This window comes from Mesoplodon densirostris, chromosome 6 (assembly GCF_025265405.1).
Source record: "Mesoplodon densirostris isolate mMesDen1 chromosome 6, mMesDen1 primary haplotype, whole genome shotgun sequence".
NCBI lineage: Eukaryota > Metazoa > Chordata > Mammalia > Artiodactyla > Ziphiidae > Mesoplodon > Mesoplodon densirostris.
Window position 1 is genome coordinate 22,801,586 of NC_082666.1, and position 24,828 is coordinate 22,826,413.

General features: G+C 50.9%; 1 protein-coding gene across 1 annotated transcript in view; it reads right to left on the reverse strand.

Moving 5' to 3' along the window:
- PAX5 (paired box 5) overlaps nt 1–24,828 on the reverse strand; it is a 178,952-nt gene that overhangs the window by 29,417 nt on the left and 124,707 nt on the right. Inside the window, exon 8 of the mRNA XM_060100888.1 lies at nt 13,153–13,254. Coding sequence (XP_059956871.1) covers nt 13,153–13,254 — 102 coding nt within the window. The remainder of the gene's footprint in view (nt 1–13,152; nt 13,255–24,828) is intronic.

Consider the following 24,828-nt stretch of genomic DNA (forward strand, 5'->3'; position numbering starts at 1 on the left):
TCTGATTTCATGACAGGGATTTCAGGTTTGGGCTGATGTTACTGAAAGGTCATGAGGCTGCCTCAAGTCCATTTTGGAAGTCACTGGGGAAAAAATCATCAGTTACAGAGGAGTGCAGCACTGAGGAAGGTCTGCTCCAGGTGGCTGAGGAAGCCCGAGCCGGCCCTGCTCTCAGCTCTCCGAGGGGCGGGACCTAAATATGAGCTGAGACTTTAGAACCGTAGCTGGGGTCATGGCCAGATTTTTCTATTTGTCTGATTTTCTAATTGGGTCACACCTTCCAGAGGGAAACTGAACCCAGGAAAGAAAATAATCATTTCTTTTCGTCCAGCTGCCTGACTCTGTGGGGAAAGCCGAGAGCAGGGGGAGTCAGGTCAGCATGGCCCCAGGCTGAAGCTCTGACCGGCCTGGGGACAGGCACAGCCTGCATCCCAGGAGATGCTCTTGCAGCTGACCAGGTAGGGCCTGGGGAAGATCTGGGCTCAAGAAGAACATGAGAAGGTTGGGGTGGGTGGAGCGGGAGTCGTGCTTTGAGTTGTTCTAGAAGCCAGGTCACCCAGGGACCACCCCAGGAATGCCAGGCCTGCGTGAAGTCAAGAGACACAAAGCTTCCTTTTTGTTGCTTCGGTGAAGAACTAGAGGGTGTGGTATTTCCACAGGCACTGCTCTGGACACTGAGAATACAGCCGCGGTGGGGGGGGGGGCGGGGGGAACGGAGGGCAAAAGCGGGGGGACGGAGGACAAAAGGACAGGCTGCTGCCACAGAAAGAAAGCCAGCCTGGCTCTTCCTCTGACTTGCTGTGTGACTTCGAACAAGTCCTTTCCTTGACCTCATCTGCACACTCCCCTGCTGATTTCTAAGGTCAGTCCAGCCCTGTCCATCCCTGGCAAAGGGAGAAGTAGTTATAGAGTGTACAAGGGCCATCTCCAGCCCTCTTCGAGGCATGTGTTAGAGAACAGATCCGCACCTGACACCCCACAGATGCACCCCAACCTAGACCTGTGCTAGCTGCCTGCAGTGCTTTGCCCGCAGGCAGATTCCCCCAACGCCACGGGCAGGGCCTCTGCTGAACCAGTACCTTTGTTGCTGTCCCCAGGTACCTGCTCTATGCTCACCTCCTAGGGTCCTGGGTGGTGGTAGGTGATACATGGCTGCTATCCAGATTCCAATTCTCCTGCAGCCTTTTCTGCAAATGGCTCCGACTCCTTCCTGGGGAGTTCTCTTTCCAGGAACCCCCCACCCAAAGTACTCTCAGAAAGTCTGCATATTCACAAAGTTCTGGAGCTGTGGGGATCTGCTTCAATCCAACACTCCTCAGTGCAGACCCGGGACCTCCCCTTATCTCAGGGCTGCCCGTGCAGCACCCTTCTCTTGGGTCCCGCCAGAGAAAGCACTGTGTTTCTAAGAGTCAAACTCCAAATTGGCAAAGTCCTTCCCTTGTCATCTGGACCCGACCGCTCGCTAGCTGTGTGACCTTAGCCTCGGTTTTCATCTCTGTGAAATGGGGCTAAACACCGTGCCCTCCTGATGCTATGGTGAGGACCTGCTGAGATCACGCAAGAAAAAGGCTTGTACTTCGTAAAGATCTGTCCAGACGGGGTTCATGTTCTTCTCATTGCTGTGAACAAGACCTCAAAATGGCCACAACTGTCATGCATCCTGCTCTGGCAGGACAATGCCCAGGGCATGTGTGACCTGGGACTGTGCTTCAGACAGAAGGACGTGATAACACAGTTGTCATCTTAAAATTTCCTTTCCCCCCTCTTTTATGTCTTGCTCTCATTCCCACTCCTTCCCTCTTTCTTTCAGCCCTGAATCTAAGTCTCCCTGATTCGGGTCCTTTATCTGTGCCGTTGCACATAGACTCCTTATAAAGAAAATTCATTTGTTCAGGGTCACCGCGTGGTTTTTCATTAAAAACAAATTACCCGCATTCAGGGAGGACATCTGGGCTTCTCGGGTCCCATTAATGACTATATTTCCAGCCTCCCCGGCCCGGTTGGGCTCCCCTTGCCTGTCACCCTGCGTTCCCAGCCCCGGGAGGACAATGAGAGTGACAGTCAAGTGAAAGGGAAAACATGAGGGATGAGGGCGAGAGGCGAGTCCCCCGAGAGGGGAAGGAGGCAAAAGTGAAAAAAATAAATAACTCAAACAGAGGGTAACAAGGGCCATTGTCTCAGCGTCTTCCAGTGAGGAGCCAGAGCAAATATGGGAAGAGCGAGCCAGGGTGTGTAAGTCGAGCTGAAGCCCCGTTTAGTTTTACAGTCGGGCCCCAAGCCCCCGACTCTGGACCAGACAAGGTCGGGAGGGCATGTGCCCGATTCAGATACATCCCGCCCATATCCATGGAATGCCTGCTGTGTGCAGGGACTGGGCAGGTGGAGGATTCCAAGAGGAGCAACCAGGAGCTGGGAGAGCCCGGTCACTCCAGCTCTGAGCGAGGTGGACCATGGGCAGTGCCCTGGCGGTGCTCAGGGGAGATATGAGCCCCAGGGTGGGGGGGCATAGGCTTCCTGAGAGAGCACTTGACCGGGGCCTAGGAGGATGGCTGAGATGCTGACAGGTGAAGATGGGCAGTAGAAGGGGGTGTACTGGAACCTGAAGTGTGGTTCCCTGGTGTCCCAGCTGGGAAGGACTTCTCCAGAGCCATAAAAGATCTCTGGGTCAGGAAGGCCATCCACAGCCCTGAGGGAGCACCAAGGAAACCAAGGCCTTTTCCTGGGCCCACAGCCCATTCCCTCTCACTCTCTATGGGCACCAGGGGCTGGGTGAACTCGGAACCAGAGTTCCAGGCACCAGGCCTAGCTGCTCCCCTGACTGTCTGTGCACCGTGGCGAGGCACGGCACCTCTCTGAACTCAGCTCGCTTGCCTCTGAAATGGGGATAAACATTCCAACCTCAAAGGTGCTTTCAGGATTTCCCTGGTGGTGCAGTGGTTGAGAATCCGCCTGCCTGCCAATGCAAGGGACACGGGTTCGAGCCCTGGTCCAGGAAGATCCCACATGCCACAGAGCAACTAAGCCGGTGCACCACAGCTACTGGCTTGCGCTCTAGAGCCGGCGAGCCACAACTACTGAGCCTGTGTGCCCCCTGTGCCACAACTACTGAAGCCCGCGTACCCTAGAGCCCGTGCTCTGCAACAAGAGAAGCCACCACAATGAGAAGCCCCTCGCCGCAACTAGAGAAAGCCCGCGTGCAGCAACGAAGACCCAACACAGCCAAAAATAAATAAATAATTTTTTTTTTAAAATGGTGCTTTCAAATTGACACTGGGGGTGACAGGCATGCCTCCCTTATAGACTATAAAGCACCATGTGGGTTGAGGCCAGGTTGTTGGTGGAATTAACTTATGGACGGAGGCAATTTGGCTTTATTCCAAAGCATTTTCCTTTTGGAGGGCAGGAGCCAAGCCCCACTGCTCTCTCTGCCCCTGAAAGCTCTGGGGGCTGCCAGAAGTTCTCAGGAGAGAAGTGTCCCAGGTGGAGTGACCCACAGGCTTAGTGGTGGCAGTCTGCTCAGCTGAGGGCTGACAGCTGATGAAGTTTTAGAGACAAGGGCTGCAGATTCCAGTGGATCAAAGGTAGGAGAACAAAGATGACCCCAGTAGATTCGGTTTGGTTTTTGGAAGGACTCCAGCATGTACAGAAGCTGAGCATGCCTCAGAACCTTTATATTCACTATCCCTGCCCCAGACTGAAGCATTCATTTCCCCCTCCTCACTCCACCTCCCACCAGCGAACATGCTGCTCCATCAACATCAAGCCTGAGAATTGCCTCTTCCTAGATTCCTCCCCTGACCCAGGGCGGCACCACTGGGAAGCTTTAGCTCTGCCCCTGGTCTCCCCAATCTTTGATGTGGACAATGGTGTCTGCTCAATTTTAGCAAAACTCTATGCAAAAGCTGCTTCAGACATGCCCACCGCCCCCCAACAAACCCCTCTTTGGGGAAATTCCGGAGCCTTCTATGCCTGACATCCCCATTCTAGGCTGGATCCCCCTCCTCTGTGCTCCCAGAGTCCCTAGGGTTACCTGTTGCCACCCCTGTCCCCATAGGCCCTACTGACTTGCCTGTATGCACTATAGACTGAGAACTTTTCATGTCCATGTCCCATGGACAAGGGCATGGCTCTCCCCCTCATATCCCTAGGCTATACCGACACATGTAGATGGTCAATAAATGTTGGAAGGAAGGAAGGGAGGGAGGGAAGAGGAAAGGAAGGATGTGGTGGAGGGTGGAATGGATGGATGGATGGATGGATGGATGGACGGATGGATGAATGGATGGAGCAGACATGGGGAAACTAACAAGAGGGTGGGACCCAGAGTAGCCTAGAAGAGGTGAAGGTGTCCTCAGTGCCCGCCTCGAGCTCCTCCAGTTGTGGCCACTTCCTGGGCAGCCTGTCCTTGCCATGGGCCTGACGTGTGTGAGAAAAGGCTGAGGTGCCCTGCCTCCCACCTCTGTGCTCCCCAAAGGGACGCTCTGCTTAGATGAGGGAACAAATCATGATCATCTTTGCTGCCTCTCTTGCCCTGAGGTTCTAGACTCCAAAGTCTGTAAGAACCCATCCCATGTGGGACGCCCTGAAGGCCGTCCTCGCCTGTCACAGCAGTGTTAGGGGACACAGCTATGGGTGTATGGGATTAGCATATTCTGAGGCACCCTTCCTTCAGCTCCACTCCTTGGAAGTGATTACCCAATTACATATGATAGCCCAGGGCCATTGCGTTAGCATGTCCCAGCCCCAGAGCTGAATGGAAACTGGAAGGGAAATTGCTGCCCACGTCAAACAGAGGTGGCAAGGCTCGGGAGTGCTTCCGTTCAGCTGAGGGGTGATACCAGCAGGCAGGGACATCACAGATTTAGAAGCCCTTGTGTGGCAAGACCAGAAAGCCCCCTACGGAGCATCTAATTCAATCTTCTCACCCCCTGCCTCCTGTTTTAAGAGAAAGCAAGAAGTCCCAAGACCACATCCCAAGGTCACACTGTGAGTGTCTGGCAGCTGGAATCAAAACCCAAGCCTCCTAAGTTCCAGAAGGACCTTCATGCCCCAGCGTGCTTTCCACCTCTGAGCCTTTGCTTTTGCAAATCTTTTCTTCCCCAATGTGGTAAAGCACCCATAAAGCCCATGTGGAGTTTCTCCCCAGTCCCAGCATCACTTCAATGCAGTGTTCACATAGGGCTTTAGTCACGTGCACTGTCCAGATCAGGCCACTCCAAACCCCTCGTTCTCCATTCTACGAAGGCACAGCAGCCTTGCCTCTGACTCACGTCCCGATCTTCCTGGGCCAAGCCTGCCATCTGTCAAGGCTGCTGTTTGCAGCACTTCATGCCACAGAGTTTTCCAGGGGTTAAGGCTCTGGGTCTTCTTACACATAGTCCCTCACCCAGCAATGCCCCTCCAACTTCTCAGACAGACAAACTCACCCTTCAATGTTCAGCTCAAATGACCTTTTCAGGGAAGCCTTCCCTGATTTCTCCCACTCCACCCCATTGCCCCGGCAGACCTAGCAGTCTCTCTCCTTCATTTCCTCAGCACATTCCTAGATTTTAGCTCTAAACACAGCATGTAGGGATGATTTTTTTATATCTGTCTCCCCAACTGGACTGTGAGCTCCCTGAGGGCAGAGGCTGTGTCTGTAACACCACACCTAGCCCAGAACGGGCACCCAGTGTCTCTCAGGAACTGTCTGAGAATGAATGAATGGACAAATGAATGGCCACCTGCCATTTCATCCTAGCTGTGCCTGTCATTCCTTGGGGTCTACGTTCTTGGTGTGGCAGAGTGAATGGAGGCCACTAGAGGGCAGCAAAGAGTCAGGAATGAGCAACAGGTGTGCACCCCGAGCCCAGGGCAGGCTTGGAAAGGTGTGGAGGGAGCTTGGAAAGTGCCCAGGCCACAGGACCAGCAGAAGCCCTGGTCAGGGGGAAGTAAGACCTAAAAACAAAGGCCATTCATCCCCTAAGCAAACACTCTGATGCTTGGGCCAGGGGAGGCACTTGGGGACAAAGCACTGATCCAGTCTCCTACCTGATGCTCCAGCCCCTCTGCCAAGTCCTCACTGGCTTCTGCTGGGCCCTCCCAAGCCTGCCCATTCCCATACCTTCAGTTCTAATTTTGGAGAAGGGTCTCTATACAAAGGCTGAAGAAGGTGTCCCTCTGACTCCCATCTATGGGTCCCGGCCATGCCTATGGAACTGTGCAGAGTGTATTGTACCCCTGCTCTACAGGCTGAGTGGAAATGGCATGTCAGACCACACCGTGAGGCCCTGGCTGAGCTCGGCCAGAATCCAAGCTTCTGCCTCCCCGCCTGGTGCTGGGCCCCCCACCCCTCAAGCCTGCAGGCCTTTCACAGAGCGAGCAATGCTCAGTCAGGGAGGGGCTTGCTACAGACAGGCAAAAGAAGCCCTCCTCTCCTCCCCTCCAGACCTCAGTACCCTTCCTACCTCACACAGCTGGTGCCTCAGTAACTGCAAACCTTCATTTCAGATGATCCTCAAAAACAGCAGGCAGGGTAGCTCAGAGAGGTCACAGAGCTCATGCATAGTCCCACAGCTAATCAGTGCTGAAGCCACACTCCTTCCACAGGACCCCTACTTCTCTTGGGACAATTCCGCGTCTCTCTCTGGGCAGACTTTGCCCCTGGGCTTCTGATCTGCTTCACCACCTGTCTGCAGAGCACCTCACCGGGATGCCTGCTTGGTCTCTAAAGTTGACGAGCTCAGACCCTAACCTTGTTGGCCCCCGGCCTCCTCCTCAACCATCTCCCCTTCCTGTCAACCCCACTTACCCAGCTGGGCTGGCTGGGTCATGCTCCCGCCCACGTGAACCCCCTCCAGTCGCCAGCGGGACCCACTCTTAGCCCCCTGCCCCACCCTCTTCTTCAGACGGCCATGGATACTCCGGTTACAGCCCAGCTCATGGCCCTCTTTACCAGGACACCTTTCTCAACGGGACCAACCCCAGGTGCCTCTCTGTTTTCTCCAGGCCTGGCACCCAGAGTCTGCCCTACTCCTGCTTGGCAATGCTCTTGTTTGTGACTGGATTCTCCTCTAACTGGATCTCCCGTTGATCCAAGGGCCCCATGGGCTGTGGCCGCTGCTGGAGAGCTCTTGACCTGATGCCGGCTTTAGGCCTGCCCGCTAGGCTTCTCCCCTTACCACCGCACCCAGCTCAGACCCCTGAATAAATGACAGCAATCATGAATAATAATAATAATTAATGCTTACACTGCACTTAATATGTGCCAGGCAAAGTTCTAAGAGTTTTTACATTTATTACAGCCGTCCCTCAGTATCTGCCAGGGATTGGTTCCAGGACCCCCTCGGATACCAAAATCCACAGATGCTCAAGTTTGTTCTATAAAATGATGTAATATATGCATATAACCTACACACATCCTCCTGTATACTTTAAATCATCTCTTGATTACTTGTAACACCTAATCCAATATAAGTGCTATGTAAATAGTTGCTGACACTACTCAAGTTTTGCTTTGTGGAACTTTCTGGAATTTTTTCCCAAGTATTTTCTATCCATGGTTGGTTGAACCCATGGATGCAGAACCCACAGATACAGAGAGCCAACTGTACATCATTTACATGTACATCTCATTCTTATTATCATCATCATTCCCATTTTATAGATGAGGAGGAAACTAGGGTCTAGAGAAGTTATGTAACTTGCCCCAAGTCACACAGCTAGTAAGAAGCAGGACGGTGACTCAAAACCAGGCAGTCTGGCTCCAGAGCCCATGCTCTTAACCACTCAGTCTCCCTGCTTCACCACGTGGCTGCCAGTGCGGGCCCTCGGGCAGCCCAGCCTCCTTGGCTGCAGTGTTCCAGCACTGGGCTGAGCTCTCCCTGGCAGCCCAGCCCTCATCACCACCACCACCCCTCTCCACCACCTTTTGTATCTCATCTACTGTTGCCTGAGTGCTACTATGGGCCAGGCACTCTGCCAGGAACCAGGGACACAGCAGCGAACAGAACAGACAGAACCTTATGTACTGTCTAACCCTTCTGTACTGTATAGACCTAAGAGGAAACTGGATGAGGAAGGAGTAAACCGCTAATTAATTCCCTTCCATTGCGCTTAGTATCACAAATGAAAAGAACAGGATGCTTTGAGAGGGGTGTGATGGGGTTCTGGTTCAGACGGTGTGGTGGGCAGAGTAACACCGCCATCCCCCAAAGATGTCTACGTCCTAATCCCTGGAACCCAGGATCGTGTCAGGTTGTATGGCAAAGGGGGAATTCAGGTTGCTAAGTAGCTGACCTGAAGATATGGAGATTATCCTGGATTAAGCAGGTGAGTTCAATAAAACAACAAGGGTCTTTCTAATGGGAAGAGGGGGCCACGAGAGAGCAAACCTGGACTATGGAGGCCCGATCAAGACTCAGCCCAACGTGGGGCCCCAAAGCAAGGAATGCAGGGTATCTACAGGCTGGGAAAGGCAAGGAAACAATTCTCCCCTGGGGCCTCCAGAAGGCACACCTGGACTTCAGCCCAGGGAGACCCATTTTGGATTCCCGACCTCCAGAACCGTAAGATGAGAAATTATCATTGTTTTAAGTCACTAGTTTGTGGTAACTCATCACAGAAGCAAGAGGAAACTAACACATATTTGGTGATGGGGAAGGCCCCTCTGAGGAGGTGAAACTGCAGGGGTGAGAGGGAGCCAGGCAGGCTGGGCCAGTCGTCAGCGGCAGCGGCAGCAGCAGAGGGGGCTGAGCGTGCTAAGCAGAGGAAACTGCCCGTGTGAGGGGAGCAGGTGTCGCCATTCCTCCCGCTGGAATCCAGGGCCCTGTGCCTGCCCAGACGGCCTCACTGGCCTCAGGGTCTGCTCCACCCTCACCCTCACCTCCCACTTCTTCAAGAAAGCCATCAGTTGATTGAGCAATTTAACTGAATGGCATCTAGAAGTGAAGTACACCAATCCATGGCAAGTAGGGTGCCCAGGGCAGAGAAACCTGCCAGCCTCCTTCTAGGGCCTCCCATCAAACAGCTGCTTGTCTGCTGCAGCCCAGGGAAGGCAAACACGACAGGATTTCCTGGCACTCTGGCCTGAAACCCCCAAAGAGGCGTCCAGTAAAGGATACATGGGGGCGCCCATCTCAAAGACAGTTGGTTACTTTGCTTCTTAGACTCACTGACGCCAAAGGGCAGTGAACGCCCCTTTCTTTCCCCCAGCCTAGAATTTTTAAGAGTTTCAAATGCCACGTCAATATCCGTTAGGTTGTGCAAATAGCTTCGGGCGGGAATCAACTAGCTATACTGCTCAAGACACTATGGAATCTTTGGTGCAAAACTTTTGGCATTTGCTGAAGATAAAACCTGAAAACTGTCTCCACTCTGAGCTGACGTGACGTGCCGCACTTGCTTTAATCGACGAAGCAAAGGGCTACGCGGGGTTGGCAGAGCCACAGGAACTGAATCTACCAACGCTAGAGAAAACCAAGTAGCCCTGTTTTGCGGGTGTGAAAACACTGGAACCAGAAAGGGCAGACAACCCCTGATGGCGGAGTCAAATTCGAAATAAACAAGAGGCCAAGCCACCGAGCTGGCAGTATGGAAAAATGTACTATTTTTCCAGGCCCCGAAGTTCAACTGCCCACGTGTTCCCTGGACATGATCCCTCAACTTGTCCTAAAAGCAGACCTTATCCACGGAAGCCTCCTTTATAAATGGAAGCGGGGGCAGCCAAATGTTTCCCAAAACCTAGTGTAGGAAAAACAGCTCAGAAGATTTCAGTTTCCCTCGGGACTCACTGCCAGGCGAGGAGGGAGGACTGTTCCATATAGCGAAACAGACCATCACTGTGTAACAGCCTCAGCGATACAAAAACAGGATAAACGATTCGCCTAAAACCTTGCTCAGCTTGTTTCTTCAAATGCTGCCAACATGCCCTTGGGGGTCTAGAAATGGTATCGCCTGCGGTCACAAATGAATGAATACCTCCCAGATCCAGAAGCCCCAGGGGTTATGAATCAGAAATCTGAACAACTACAAAGTTGAAACCCTGACACAGGTTGTGGTATATCCACATTCTAATCCCTAGAACCAGGGCTCATTACGTATATGACCAAAAAAAGTGGGGGAAGGGGTCCTTGTAGATGTGATTAAGTCAAGGATCTTGAAATGGGAAGATTACCCCACATTATCTGGGTGGGCCCTAAATACAGTCACATGTATCCTTACAAGAGAGAGCTTGAGGGAGACTTGATACATACATATACACACACACACACACACACACACACACACAGAGAGAGAGAGAGAGAGAAGTGATGTGAAGATGGGGCAGAGAGTTGCAGATTGGAATGATGCAGCCACAAGCCAAGGAACGCCAGGAGCCGCAAGAAGGTAGCAGAGGAAAGGAACAGGTCTTTCCCTGGGGCCTCCAGAGCGAGTACAGCCCTGCCCACACCTTGATTTTGGCCCAGTGATACCGATTTCAGCCTTCTGGGCTCCAGGACTGTGAGAGAAATTTCTCTATTGTTTTAAGCCACCGAGTTTGTGCTGGTTTGTTAAAGCAGCCACAGGAAACTCATATGCAGGTCGATGTTAATTTTCCCTCCCTCCCGCCCTCAGCCAACACTCACAAAAGAGTACCTATTCCGTGTTATGGGCTATGAGGGGTGCAGAGGACAACTAAGGCAGAGGCCTGGCCTCAGTAAGCTCACCTCCTGATAGCAAAGCTAATTGGTCCACGTGGCATAACAAACAAATGTAAAGCATTGTCCCCAGAGCAGGGCCTCACCAGAGGCATCAGGGGTGGTGATGTTTATGCTCAGCCCTGGAGGGTGAAGCTGGATCCCAACGGGCTGAGGCAGGAGGTGGTCTAAGCCAGAGACACAGAATAAGGAGGGATACGGACCGGTCTGAGAGGCCTGCTGGGGACCAGCGAGCGGTCAGGGAGGGGGACGGGCTGGGAGAGTTGGCCAGAAAGGCAAGTTGAGGCCAGACTATGGTGATGCCTGAGTGACAGGCCCGGGACCTGCTCTGCTGAAAGGTGGGCCGTCTCTGCCATGGGCCAACTCTGGGCAGTTCCAGCAAAGACCATGCATGCAGGCCAGCACTGCCCCATGAAGCCTTCCAAGAATGAGTTTGGAAATCATTTTGGAGACAGAGTCCCAGAGATGTGATGCTGGTTTGGACATTGAGGAACAGGAACTGAGGACCTGCCTGCTGAGCATGGAGTCCCAGCCCTGATGCCGGGGGTCTGGCACTGAAGGAGTGCTGAGCTACATGAGAAGAGAAATCAGAAAGAGAAGGAAAAAGGGGAGGAGGGAGACGTGGGGCTCCCCTGCCAAAATGCTTGTCTTCCTTCCTCCTCACTGTGCGCCCTCCCTCTCTGCAAAGTCCCAGGGGACCCCACCACCCGGCTGGCCCTGTGGCTGCCCCTGTCCAGCTGCTGCTGGCAGGTTTGGTTAGACTGTACCCTTGTGCAGGCCTGTGATTCCTGCTGCCACTGTTAATGGGCATCGGTTCCCGCTGGGGGCTCTGCCAGGCCCCCAGCCGTTTGTATCCTGAGCCTGGTAATTAGAGCTGGAAGAATCCCAGGGGCTGGAGGGCAGGCTCTGTCTGGATAATCTCGGGAAAGTTCAGCTGCTCCTCTGAACTCGGCCTCTTTGGGGTTGGCAGCAGGGAGCCAGCAGGGCCAGCCGGGTGGCGTCTGCTTCACCTGCCAATGTGCTCTCGGGACAGGGCCCGGGGCTGCCGCTTCCCCGCCTGCTATCACTGAAAGCGTGCATTGACAGACTGAACGTACACGATGGCAGAGGACACAGCAGTGCTGAACTGGAGGGCAGAAGACCCAGATTCAAGGTCTCCCACCACCAAGCTCTGCAGCCTTGGGCAGTTCCCTAACTTCTCTGAGTCTCAGTCTCCTTCTGACCCTTGGGACCCTGCCCACCTCACAAGGTTGTAACACCAAAGGGCTCCTGGGCAAGCACTCTGCACTTGACAAAGGGCCCCAGAGATGGGAGGGGCCGTTACTGGATAGGCAGGATCCATCTCCTAAGGCTGCCCTAACTTGCTGAGGGATGAGAGATGAGTGGGGGTGGAGTGAGGGGCAGGAGGGCGTGTGTCCCACCGCCTCCACTTGCCCTGAGCATGGTGTCTCCCTGTGCTCTGCCATGGCCCATCCTGGTGGCAGAAAAGGCAAAGACTGCAGGCGTGAACCCGGCAGGCCTCCCCAGCGTTGGCAAGGCCCAGGGCAAGAGTACACACAGAGGCCATTTTCCATATGTCTCATATTTAAGTCATAAATCAAGCTAACAAGCCGTTAAATGAAATATGCTCTGTCCTCCTACCTTGTTAAATACACCTTTGTAATAACCTGGAAGGCCAGGAGCGAATTCAGAATTCTGGGACTCCTTGGCGCCTGTGCCGGGCTCTGGCTGCGTGGGGAAAGCCCGCCCGAGCTCTGGTCTGCCTAGCTTCCTTTCCCATGCCCGGCCCACTCATCCTCACCCCGGCCTCGAACACAGGTGTGGACGCCCAGCCTTCACGCCCAAGCTCTGTCCACACCAAGAAGAGTCGGTCCTCAGGCCCTGGGGTGCACACGTCTGTGACGTGGGCTGGGAGGAGGCTGGAAGAGGTTTAGGGCTGTTTGGGCAGGACCCCTGGGTGGGCTAGAAGGAGGCGTATGGGCACCAGATGGGCACGTCCCCTTGGCCTGCAGACTCCCCAGTCCATGGGTGGGGGGACACTGCCCCTGCAGTGTGGAGGAGGCTCCAGAGCGGGGGTCCTCCTGCCTGGTCTAAGGGTGGTTCACGCTGGGTCATGGCTTCTAGTCGTGGCTCTGCCTCCTACTTGGTGGGTGACTTAGGCACGTCCCAGCCCCTCTCTGACCTTCAGCCAGATCCCGTCCCCCTCCACGTTCAGGCTCCCTGTGTAGCCAGTGAGGGGTGTTTGAGCGACAGTCAAGGGCCCCCCTCTCTCTGATGTCCTCCCAGATGCTGCCGCTGGCTGGTCCAGCCCCACTGCCAACCCAGCTGCAGAGAAAGAGCCCGAGGGTGCAGACCTCTGCCTCATTTATTCAGGTCCACTTCTCAGAAGCAGAGAGGTCATCTGGGCTGTTTGCGGGGATGCCCCCCGGAACCCCAAACGTCACCTGCTACAGAGACGCAGACAGTGCAAACTCACCAGGCACCATCCCTGTCAGTGTTGGCGCTGAGTAGCTGCCCTGTCCGGCGGGGGGGACATGCGGAGGGTACCCGGGGAGGGTCGTGCTCGCCAAGTCGCGGCCTGAGGAATCAAAGCAACAAATCACAGGGTGAGCATCTCCACGGCCAGCTGCTCATGTCCACAGCTCCCTGGACATCTGCACATTTGTCACGTCTGGATGCTTAACACCAATGTGCCCCCAGTCCATATGCATGCACGCGTGCACACGCGCGCACACACACACACACACACACACGTTTACCCACCCCTCCAGCCACCCAGGCTCCAGCGGGAAGCAGGGATGGCTCTGGCACAGCCCTGGGAAACTGGAGCTCTGACCAGCTCCCCTTGCCCTCTACTTCCCAAGCAGGGCTTGGACTTCTCCATCCCACACCTTTTCTTCTGCTGTGCCCTCTGCACACGGCCCAACACCACCCGCCTTCAAAGACCAGCTCAACTGCCTCCCTCCTCCTCTTCCTCGACAGTGGGCGGGGCTCTGCCTGCCTCAGACCCGTATCTGGTCCTCACTGAACTTTTCCTCTTTGGGCCTAGAGCTTGTCATTCATTCAGTGATGGTGAAGGAAGCACCTCCTGACACCAGACACTGCTGTTCTGGACTCTAGGACATGGAGGTTACGGCCTCAGCCCTCGGGGGCAGACATCCAGTGGGCACATGTCCACCTCGTTGCAGGCTGTCAGCTCCTGAGGGCAGGGGCGACACCTTGTTCAGCACCCAGAACACCTGCCTCCACCACAGGGCTTAGCACCTATAGTAGGTCTTCATGAATAAATGTGTGAATGCATGCAGCAGCCAAGTGGTCTGTGTTCCAGGCCGTGTGGAAGAAAACCCCAAAGTGGTAGAACTCTGTAAGGGAAGTGCCACTGAGGTTTGCCGCTCAGGGAAAGAGCGGGGCTACAGCTCTTCAAACATTGCCAGTCACATGTATGTACCAAGGTGCTCATGCACAAGACCAACAATCCAGACCCTGGGAGATGGGACTGTTCAGGGACTACCTGCTGAGCTCTGAGGACGAGACCCTACCCTGGTGGGCGGAACTGGCAGTTGCCCCTAAAAGAAAGGGATGCCCCTGCTGTCAGCCATCCTGGGAAATGGGTGGGAAATCAGGTGGCCTTGGGATGAGGGAGGGAGAGAAGACAGAACCTTGCCCTCTTCTGGATGTGGACCCTGAGGACCGGGAAGGCCAGAAGAGGTCCAGTGGTGTGGAGGACCAGCCCCTGACCCCGCAGAGCCAGGCTGGGGCCCAGGAGCCTCCCCTAGGGCCCAGTGGGGTGCTGCCAGCAGGACACAAGTAGACGGCTTTGAGCTCCAGCACCGCTAGCAGGTGGCCCAAGAGGAGGGACCATCTCTGACCAATGGCCCCCAGAGAATCCAAGGCAGCGACCATTTATGAGCCTATAAATGGTCCCCCATATGAAAGAACAGCCCTTCTAGTGCCAGTCACTCAAAGACTGTCCAGCCAGCGCCCAGAGGCTGCCTCATTTCACAGGCTCTGCTTGTCTTCCAGACCCTTACAGAGCACAAGGCAGCTGCTCGACAGCAGGCCCCCTGCCCCCGCCCTCCGCTCAGCACCTCCCTGGCTTTGGATTGGGCATCTGGCTTGTGACAAGCTTGGCTCATGTCTCTTCACACGCGGCATTGCTGCAGCACAGCAGGTGCCCCAAGGTTTACCTCCCAGAGTCCTGAATGCCCCCCGAGCTGCAGGTGACTCCGCATGAGAGCTGAGATCAGACAGAAAAGTGGGGTTGACAGAACTGACCACACTTACATGGTGATTTCAAGAGGCCTTCCCCTGCCCTGCCCCCCACCCCGCATCCCCTCCCTCTTCTGACCCAGCAACCATAGCCCTCCACGGCAGCTCCTTTTTGCACAGAGTCTAAGCTCCAGGATCAAGTCTTTGTACCCCAAGGCTGGAATGGCAGGGGCCTACAAACATTTAAGTGAATGAAAGGCATGGCCCTGCTAGAGAAGCAGGAACTCTCTGGAGGCCATAATACTCCCCTCCATCTGGGGTCAAGGGCTCGCAGAGCTCTTCTTGACCAACCCCTGTGCCATTTTGCAGATGGAAAAACTGAGAGCCACGGCAGGGAGAGGGGAGCAACTGGTCCCGGTACGTCTGCCCGTGTTTCCTAACATCAGCCCAGGAACCACCTCTAACTTAATCAGCATCCGGTTGGGGGAGCACCCAGGCCCAACACAGTCTTCTTCACACTTGCTACAGAGATTTGGTGACCCAAGGGCCACTGAAAAGACGTCTCAGGAAGCAGAGTGAGCACAAGTGTCAAAATACTCGGTGCAAGATCGTGGTGCCAGGGGCCAGACTGTGAAACGTGTAGAGAGAGCGCAGGCTGGGGCTGTTCTAATGGGTCGGCTTCCCTACCAACCCGTGCAGCACCCACTCGGCCCCAGCCCCTGACTCAAACCACAAACACCCTGATGACAACAACAAACCACAAACGCTTACATAGAAATTGTAAACACCAGGCTCTGTTCTCAGTCTTTTAAATCCTTAACTCATTTAACCTTCAACAACCTATGAGGTAAGGTACCGATACTTCTCCCACTTTATAAGATAATGAGACGGAGAAAGGTCAAGTAATTTGTCCAAGCTTGCACAGTAAGGGCCAGGGTCTGAACCCAAGCAATCCAGTGGCAAAGACCGTGTGTTTAGCCAGTCCACTCCACTGCCTTGCACAGGTACCTGGCTGTGCTTCTGTCCACCCGCCTCTCAGGTGGGACAGCAGGCTGAGCCCTGCCTTCAGGCCACAGTGTCACCATGGCTTACTGGCTCCCTCGTGCAGAAGGAAATTCAACTACACGGTTTTTGTGATACATGTGTTGAGGTGGGAGGCAGGGCCACACCAGCAGGAGGCCAGATCTGCCTCCTGAAAGATGCAGGCATTATCCTGATAGGAGGCTGCCTGGTGCAGGGGGCTCCTGGGGCCAAGCCCCACGAGGTCCACACCCCACCTGTCTGCCTGAGATGGATAAGAGGCTCCTGAGAAGGGAAGGGACTTGCCCACGACACTCTACTGATTTGAGGCAAGGCTGGGACTGGAATCCAGCTCTCCTGTCTCCTGGGATTTGATTCTTTCTTCAACAGGGGCTGTTCTTTTGGTCACATCTGAACCTCAATGGTTTCTGCCACTGTTATATATGCTTTAAAACCCTGATCCCAAAAGCAGAAATGCAGTGCCTCACCAAAGCACTCAACTCAGGAAGCTAGATAAAAAAGCAATAAAATGAACCTAAGGAAAGGAGGAGGAAGGAATCAATAAAGAAAAGCAGAAAATAATGAATTAGGAACCAGAAAAGCAGACACAATAATAAATATACACAATAATAAATAATAAATACAACCAAGAGTTGTTTTTTGAAAAGACCAATAAGATAGACAAACCTAGGGCAAGATTCAAAAAAGAAGACACAAATACCAAGATAAGGAATGAGGAGAAGATACAACCAGAGATATGGAAGAGATGATATTTTAAAAACATAAGAAAATGAGTGGACGCTCTAGCTATTAAATGTGGAAATCGCGTCAAAAGGCACAACAGTCTAGGAAAACATGAATTAGCAAAACTAACTCAAGAAGAGGTAGAAAATATGAACAGCCCCCAATCGTCTTAGAAAAAATAGAAAAAGTTGTTTAAAATTATTTTTAAAAATAAGCTGCCTCACCCATTTAGCTTCTTGGGCAAGTTCGTTTTTGTTTTTGGCAAGTTCTTTTAAACTTTCAAAGAACACATACTTCTATTATTAAGCTGATCCGGGATACATAAAACTAAGAAAATCTTCATTTTGCCAAGCTAGCAAAATGATCCTGACTTAAAAATTGAACAAAGGTGCACAGAAATGAAAATTAATGGCTAGTCTCACAATTTATTAATATGCATGCAAAAAAACCCTACTATCTCACTGATGAAGCAACATATAGAGAGAATAGTACACCATGACCAAGTAAGGTTTATTCCAGGTATGCCAGGGTGCTTCAATATTAAAGCATTCATTGGTAATTCATATTAATATATCAAAAGAGGAAAACCATAAGATTATATCAAAGCTGTGGAAAAGGCATTGGCTAAAATTAAAGAACACTTACAGCTCGATAATAAAAAGACAAACAACACAGTGTAAAAATGGGCAAAGGATCTGAATACACATTCATCTAAAGAAGATATACAAAAATGGCCAATTCACTATCAGGGAAATGCAAATCAAAACCACAATGAAACACCACTTCATACCCATTAGAATGGCTATAATCAAAAAGACAGATTTTGACAGCATTGGGAAAGATGTGGAAAATTGAAACCCTTATACACTGCTGGTGGGAATATAAAATGGTGCAGCCACTTTAGAAAAGTCTGGAAGTTCCTCAAAAAGTTAAACATAGAGTTACCATGTGACCCAGTAATTCACTCCAAGAGAAACAAAAACATATGTCCACACAAAACATGTACACGTATGCTTAAAGCAGCATTATTCATAGTAGCCAAAAAGTGGAAGCAGTTCGAATATCCATCAACTGATGAATGGATAAAGAAAATATGGTGTATCCATTCAATGGAATATTTGGCAATAAAAAGGAATGAAGTACTGATACATGCTACAACGTGGATGAACTTGAAATCATTATGCTAAGTGAAAGAAGCCAGCCACAAAAGACTACATATTGTATGATTCTATTAATAATATAAAATGTCCGGAATAGGCAAATCTATGGAGACAAAAAGTAGATTAGTGGTTGCCTTAGTCTGGGGGTGGGAAATAGGGGGAAGGGAGGAACTGCTAATGGATATGAGGTCTTTTTTTGCGGGGGGGGGTGCAATGTTCTAAAATTGGTCATGATGATGGTTGCATGACTTTGTGAGTGCACTAAAATCACTGAATTGTACACCTCATATGGGTGCGTTGTATGGTATGTGACGTATATCTCAATAGCACTGCTATTTTTTATTCTTGCCATCTATCATCACCATCATCTTGAAAAAGAAAAAGTCATTTGACACCAAAAATGTAGGAAGGACATAATATTAAACTGTTTCTGAAACCAAATAAAATTATCTTTAAGGAAAAAATATGCAATAAAAGAAAAGATTGATAAATTGGATTACTTAATAAAACAGACCCAAAACCTCTTGCCTGGTAAAAACAAAATAAGCAAATTCAAATGATAAATGGCGGACTGGAAGAAATTATTTGCAGCATATACCATAGATAAACGGCTACTATCCCGATATATCAAGAGCACGTAAGAATCAAAGGGAAAAAAACAGAAGTCCCGTAGAAAAATGGGCAAAATTCGTGAACATAAAACTCACCAAAAAAAAAATATATATATATATGTAAAATGACAAACAAATTGAAAAGACGTTCAGTTTACTCATAATACTAGAAATGTAAATTAAATGCAAAATTGTACAACCCCATGTGGAGGGGGATTTGGCAACACCTAACAAAACTGCACAAGCGTTTTTACCCTTCCAACAAGCAACCTCACTTCTAGGGATTTACCCTGAACATACATACACCTCCAGCAACACAGAAATGCATACACACGGGTTAGTCACTGCAGCACTATTTGTAACTACAAAGTACTGGAAACGATCTAAAGGCCCAAGCCTAGAGAACTGGGTGAATAAACTGTGGTGTGCACACACACTGGGGTGCTGTGCAGCTGTGCAGAAGATCGAGGGGCCGGAGGGCTGTGCCTGGCACGGGTGATGGAAGCCAGGAACTGAACCCTGGTCGCCCCGCGCCTTTGTAGCAGGTTGCTGTCCTCCACACAATCCCAGGTCAGAACCCTTAGGGAACTTCAAGTTCAGGTTCCAAATGACTAACTTTGGAAGACCGCGGAGGGACGATGGTAGGGAAGGGACAAAAGTAGACTCTGGGCCCTGGAGGTGCGTGAGTTTGGAATGCTCAAAATACAAATGAGTGAAGGGGAGAGGGCGCAGGGCTGGCTTAGCCACAGCTGACACTGGTGGAGGAAGTGGCCTCTGGAGGCCAGACCCATCCTGAGGGAGGAGACGCTCAAGCCAGTGCAGAGGGTGTCAGGCTCCAGGGAGCAGGAAGCCACCTTCACCTGCTCAACTTTCATACAGGCCCCCAGTTGCCTCCAGAGCCAAATCTGGACTCCTGGGACTAGCAGGGGGTGTGGAATTTGGAATCACACAGGTCTGGGTGCAAACTTAGCACCACCACTTCCCAGCTGTGTGACCTTTGGAAAGTAATACAATCATCTGAGCTTCAGTCTTCCTTCTGTAATCGGAAACAGAGCGTACTTATTGGGAGCAAAACAATGCGGTGCTTGCTGTGACAGTATTAAAACATGTTCGCAAAACATGTCTTCTTTGCTAGCCTTCTCATAGAGGGAAGGGGTCTATGTCCCCTTGCCTTGAATCTGGGCCATTCTGGTGACTAGTCAACCAACAGAGCAACAACTTCCTTAGAGGTTCCTATGAGTCAGACCCTGGGCCAGTACTTCACATGCCTTATCTCAGTCAACACTCACAACAACCCCAGAATGTGGGCGCTATTATTTTCCCCACTCTACAGATGAGGAAATGAAGGCCTCAAGCAGTTGATGTGCCCAAGGTCTTACAGTTGATAATCATGATCGTTAACTTTTTTGCAGCACTTACTATATGCCAGGCACTGTTCTAACACTAGGCAGCATTCCAAACACTGCTCACTGTGTTTTGTAGATATTAACCCATTTAATCCTCAGAAACTCTGTTAGGTAAGTCCTACTATTATCCCCATTTTACAGATGTGGAACTAAAACACAAAGAGGTAAGGTACCTGCCCAAGGTCTCACAGCTAGTAAGAAATGGAGCCATATCCAAACTTAGGCATTCTGGCACCAGATTCCTCACACTCCCCCAGTGCACTGGGCACTTGTCCTTTTCCTGCCTGTAAACTGGAGGTCCCCAGACAGCAAGAGCTGCTCACATCCCTCCCTTCCCTGCACTGGCCGGGCACACAGTAGGTGCTCAGAAAACGTCTACCAAGGTGAAATTAATCAAAAGACATTGGTTCTCCCGTCTGAAAGAAACTTTTGTTCCCACCTCATCAACATCTCAGAAAGCCCTTCATCATGAACTCCACAAGATAACTAGGCCTGATTTATCTGTTTTTTTGTTTGGATGCAACTTGTTCTTTTTCATACAGCCATTTCTAGGTAGGCCCTCCCTATGTACACTAATGGGGGGAAATCTGAATCCAATTAACTTCAAATTTAGCTCATAATGAACTTATCTCATTTTGCTACCAGCTCCATTCTCATCGTGTGGCAGTAATTAACCACTGGGGGTTGTCACTCCCAGACACATGACATGGAGATCCTCCCGTCCCCTCACTTCAAACCCTTACAGAATTCATTACCCTGACAGTGTGCAATCCCTTCATTTTGAATACCGCAGGGCACCAACCAAACTCCCCCTCTGTCTGCCTGACTGTGTGTGTGAGCAAGAGAAAGAAGAAAGCAAGCCACTGAGAAGGCATGAGTTATTGTGAACAAGATGGGAGCAGGATGCTGGTGATGGTTCAATGGCCAGAGAGGGTCTGCCAGCCTTGACAGCCCTGGGTTGGAGGTTCTGCCCAGAGGAGGGGAGTCTCCACCCACAAAGCCCAAGCTCTAAGGGAATATGGCAGAGCTGGCTGGGGAAGGCTAAGTCCCTTCCAAACTGGTGATCATATCCACTGGGGACTCTTAATGCCCAGGAAGCCTGCACACCCCAGGCTGGGGCAATGGTGACTTGCTGTGTGACCTCAGGTAAGTTCTACCACCTCTCTGGGCCTTAGTTTTCCCATCAGAACACTCAAGCAGTGGGAACAGATGGCCTCTGAGGGATTTTTCTGCTCCAACATTCTATAGGTCAGAGGCCTCATTTTACCCCTGTGTTGTTGGAAATGGAGGCCGGGCCAGCTGCTATAGAGATGGAAGTTCCTGTCCGCCTAGCCTCAGCACTCCTGCCTAAAGCATCAGGTACCCTGGGGCCCCTGGATTAAATCCTAGTGAAAGCAGGGTAAGTATCAGTCTTGTTTCTGTCTTCAGGAAAGGAACTTATGGCAGGAGATGGGGGCTGTCGACCTGCACTTTATTGCCATGGCCCCCTCACCAAATGTCCACAAGGGTGACCAGGCATCTGGCCCTGAAAGCAGCTCCTACTCGACTGTGGCTAGTTTTCAGAAGAAGCTGGTTTCATTTCATTTGGGAATCGCCTGTCTACGTGAATGTTGACTCAAATCCAGTTTCTAAAATGTACACTGAGGGCCAAAGAAAACTTATCCGAAGCCCATGTTTAGCCCTCAGACAGCCAATTCTCAACCCTTCCTATCCTCAAAGCTCTCGAATCCTGTCTGAACCTCCCCACACCATCACCCCCACCAGCTTCACCAGCTGCCAGGCCTTTTAAGGACATGAGCCCTGCCTGGGTGTCCAGGTAACTACGAAAGAGTAACCACCGTGCAGGGCAGAACAGGCCAGGGGATGGAGGAAAAGCACTGCAGGAGGCGACTGCTGAGAAACTGGGGCCCAACCACAGCCAGCTCCCTGGGGCCATCCTAACCTCCTGCCATCTTCCTTGTTTCTGGGGGAGGGGACAGCCCCAGCCTCCCAGCCACGCCAGCTTCCAAGACACCCGTTCTTCCTCAGGCCCAGTCAGTCCCCAAGCCCCTCCTGATTCTCCATTGCCTCGGTGCCCTCTCCTCCCTGGCCCGACCTGCCAGGTCAGACTGTTCTTCCCTTCACTCTGTTTCCTGGCAACCTCCCCTCAGCCCCCTGTCCTGTCCCTGCCCTACCGTCTGTCTGGATGGCCTGTCAAGGCTGCTCTTCCAGAGCCCCAGCATCCAGCCACCAAACCGCTCGGCTCACCCTGAAGGACAGCTTGGAATCACACAGGAACTCAGTGAGGGCTCCGAAGCCAACGCTTCTGATTCTATCTTGGTTCAATAATTTAACCAGAACTACAGACAATTCTACTTCTACAACATTTTCTCAGAAAACACTTCTTCAGAGTCACAGAACCATGAGAACGCCTTTTACATGTTAAGAAACATTATGAAAACTTAAAAAGAAAAGGTCATAAAGGTGGGAAGCATAGCCTTTCAATGTCATGGGGCACTATTTAACAGGCACACCCAAGGATCATAGTTCTAAGAGAACTATGTGTTTGATGATTCTTTACTGTTTGATTAGAGTCTAGAAATAGAGAAGTTACACATTAATGTGTAGATTTCTATCAAGTAGAAAAGACAACCCCAAAGGTTTTGGTTTATTGCCCTGTAGGGTATTAACCAATTTTGTATCTAATCTAGCAATTTTATTCCAACATTTTAAAAAAATGCCTTTCTCCATGGACAATATAAACCCTGTTCCTCAAATGTTCTTGGAACCACCTTTTTTTTTTTTTTTTTTTTTTTGTGGTACGCGGGCCTCTCACTGTTGTGGCCTCTTCCGTTGCGGAGCACAGGCTCCGGACGCGCAGGCTCAGCGGCCATGGCTCACGGGTCCAGCCGTTCCGCGGCATGTGGGATCCTCCTGGACCGGGGCACGAACCCGCGTCCCCTGCATCGGCAGGCGGACTCTCAACCACTGCGCCACCAGGGAAGCCCTCTTGGAACCACTTTTATCTTTTTATAGGTTCGCTCAGTAATACGAGTTGAGTAAAATCTTCATGTGTTCATTCTATATTTGTACATGAGCTATGTTCTTAATTTTTAAAAAATTATACATTGACACTCGTTATAGGAAAAAGCCAACAAACCGTGAGTGAGATGAGTTGAAGATTTTCAACCAACACCAAAGCAGGTGACAGTAAACAATTGCCACCGTAGGAGAGGGAGAGAGGAACAACCCAACACCCAGGATGTGGGAAGGGGATTAATCCTGCTGCACAAACCCCCGGCGTGTGTGTACACGAAGTGCGTATGCCACCAGGCTCATTCTTTCCAGCTGGCGTTTGAAATGTATGACAGTTTGAACAGGGGCTGCTCCCGAGTCTCCCTTTGTTCAGAACTGCCACAAGCAAAGGGTGTGTGAGCTGCGGAGTGCAGGGGGAGTGTTTCACCTAGAGGGGAAAGGCTGGCAACGAGGGAGTAGCCCAATTGCCTGCACACAATGGACGTGCTAATTGCAGAGGGGCCTATCCAGTCATTAAAGCAGACCTGGCCGGCTCCTAATGACAGGTTTATCAGCCATTAGTTGAGGTGGTGTTATTTACTTAGAAAGAATAACCCTCAATTTCTTTCCCCCAAATTACTTAATCCCCACTTTCAACTAATTCTGCCTAGCCCTCCTCTAATTGCCCTGGCTAGAGATCTAATCTGGATTTGTCCAGCAGGGAAGACAACTCTGAGAATTCATGTATCAGGGCTCTGTTTACTTTGCAGCCTCAAGCCTCCGCATTACTTCATTCCAACCGACCTCATCTACGCCCCTGGAATCACTGGGAACTTCCGGACTCCAACAACTGTGTTTCAATTTCAAGAAAATGTTTGAGTTTCATCTGCCTGGCATTTTAGAGCAGATACTGGGGCTCAGTCAATATTTCCATGTACATTTATGACATGATCTGCCTCAACTAGCAACTGTTAATCCAACGTAATAAACCAACAAAGGCAGGGTTCTAGTGAGCAAGACTGCAAAGTGGCTCTGCCACGCTCATGGCTCCGGGCATCCCTGCCAGGACAGGTGCTGCTCCAGGGAAAGACAGAAGCCAGTATTTACAGCAAGAGGACAGCAAGGGCCACTGTGGGCTAGCTCAGGTCTTCACTCATTCATTTGTTCACTCATTCATTCATTGATTATCTGATCCCTACTGAGTTCTAGCACCTGAGGACCTGGAGATGATAATAACAGTAATAAAATAATAATAATATCCACAACAATAACAATGATTGTTTATTCAGCTCTTATCATGCGCCAGGCACCATTCGAAGTGCTTGTATGTATGATCTCATTTAAGTGTCACAGTCAGCCTGGGAGATATAAACCTTTATAATCCCTAATTTGCAGATAAGATGGTGGCACTTGGAGGCAAACTGAGGCCAACTGATGCCAGAGTCCATACCTTTACCACCCCCTTCCCCTCATTATTCTTCTTCAATAGGTGAATTGCAAAAAACAAAACACACCTCCTTTTGACCTGCAATTCTACTTCTAGGACTTTACCTATGGAAACACACAGAAAAGTACACCAAGATTTACATTTAATGGGAAGGAGGGAGGGAAGGAGACAACCCAAGTGTCCATCATAATGGCTGGATTAAATAAATTATGATACTTCCCTGTGATGGAATATTGCACACTTCTGAAAAACGACGAGGCAGAGTTGAGTGTGCGGACTGTGGAAAGAGCTCCAATATACATTATTGAGTGAATAAAGCAAAGTGCAGAGGAGCACTGTGCACAGTGTGATTTTATCTGTGCCCGTAAAACGTGGATAAATCTATCCGCTGATAGATGCATAAAAATGTTACTGAAAGTATACACAAGACACCGTTAACTTTGGGGTGAGGGATTACGGATGGGAGGGCTGAGGTTGGGGAAAGGGGAACTATTTTTCATTTTATATTTTTCTGTATGGTTTAAATATTTAACCACATGCATGTATTACTTTTTATTCAAA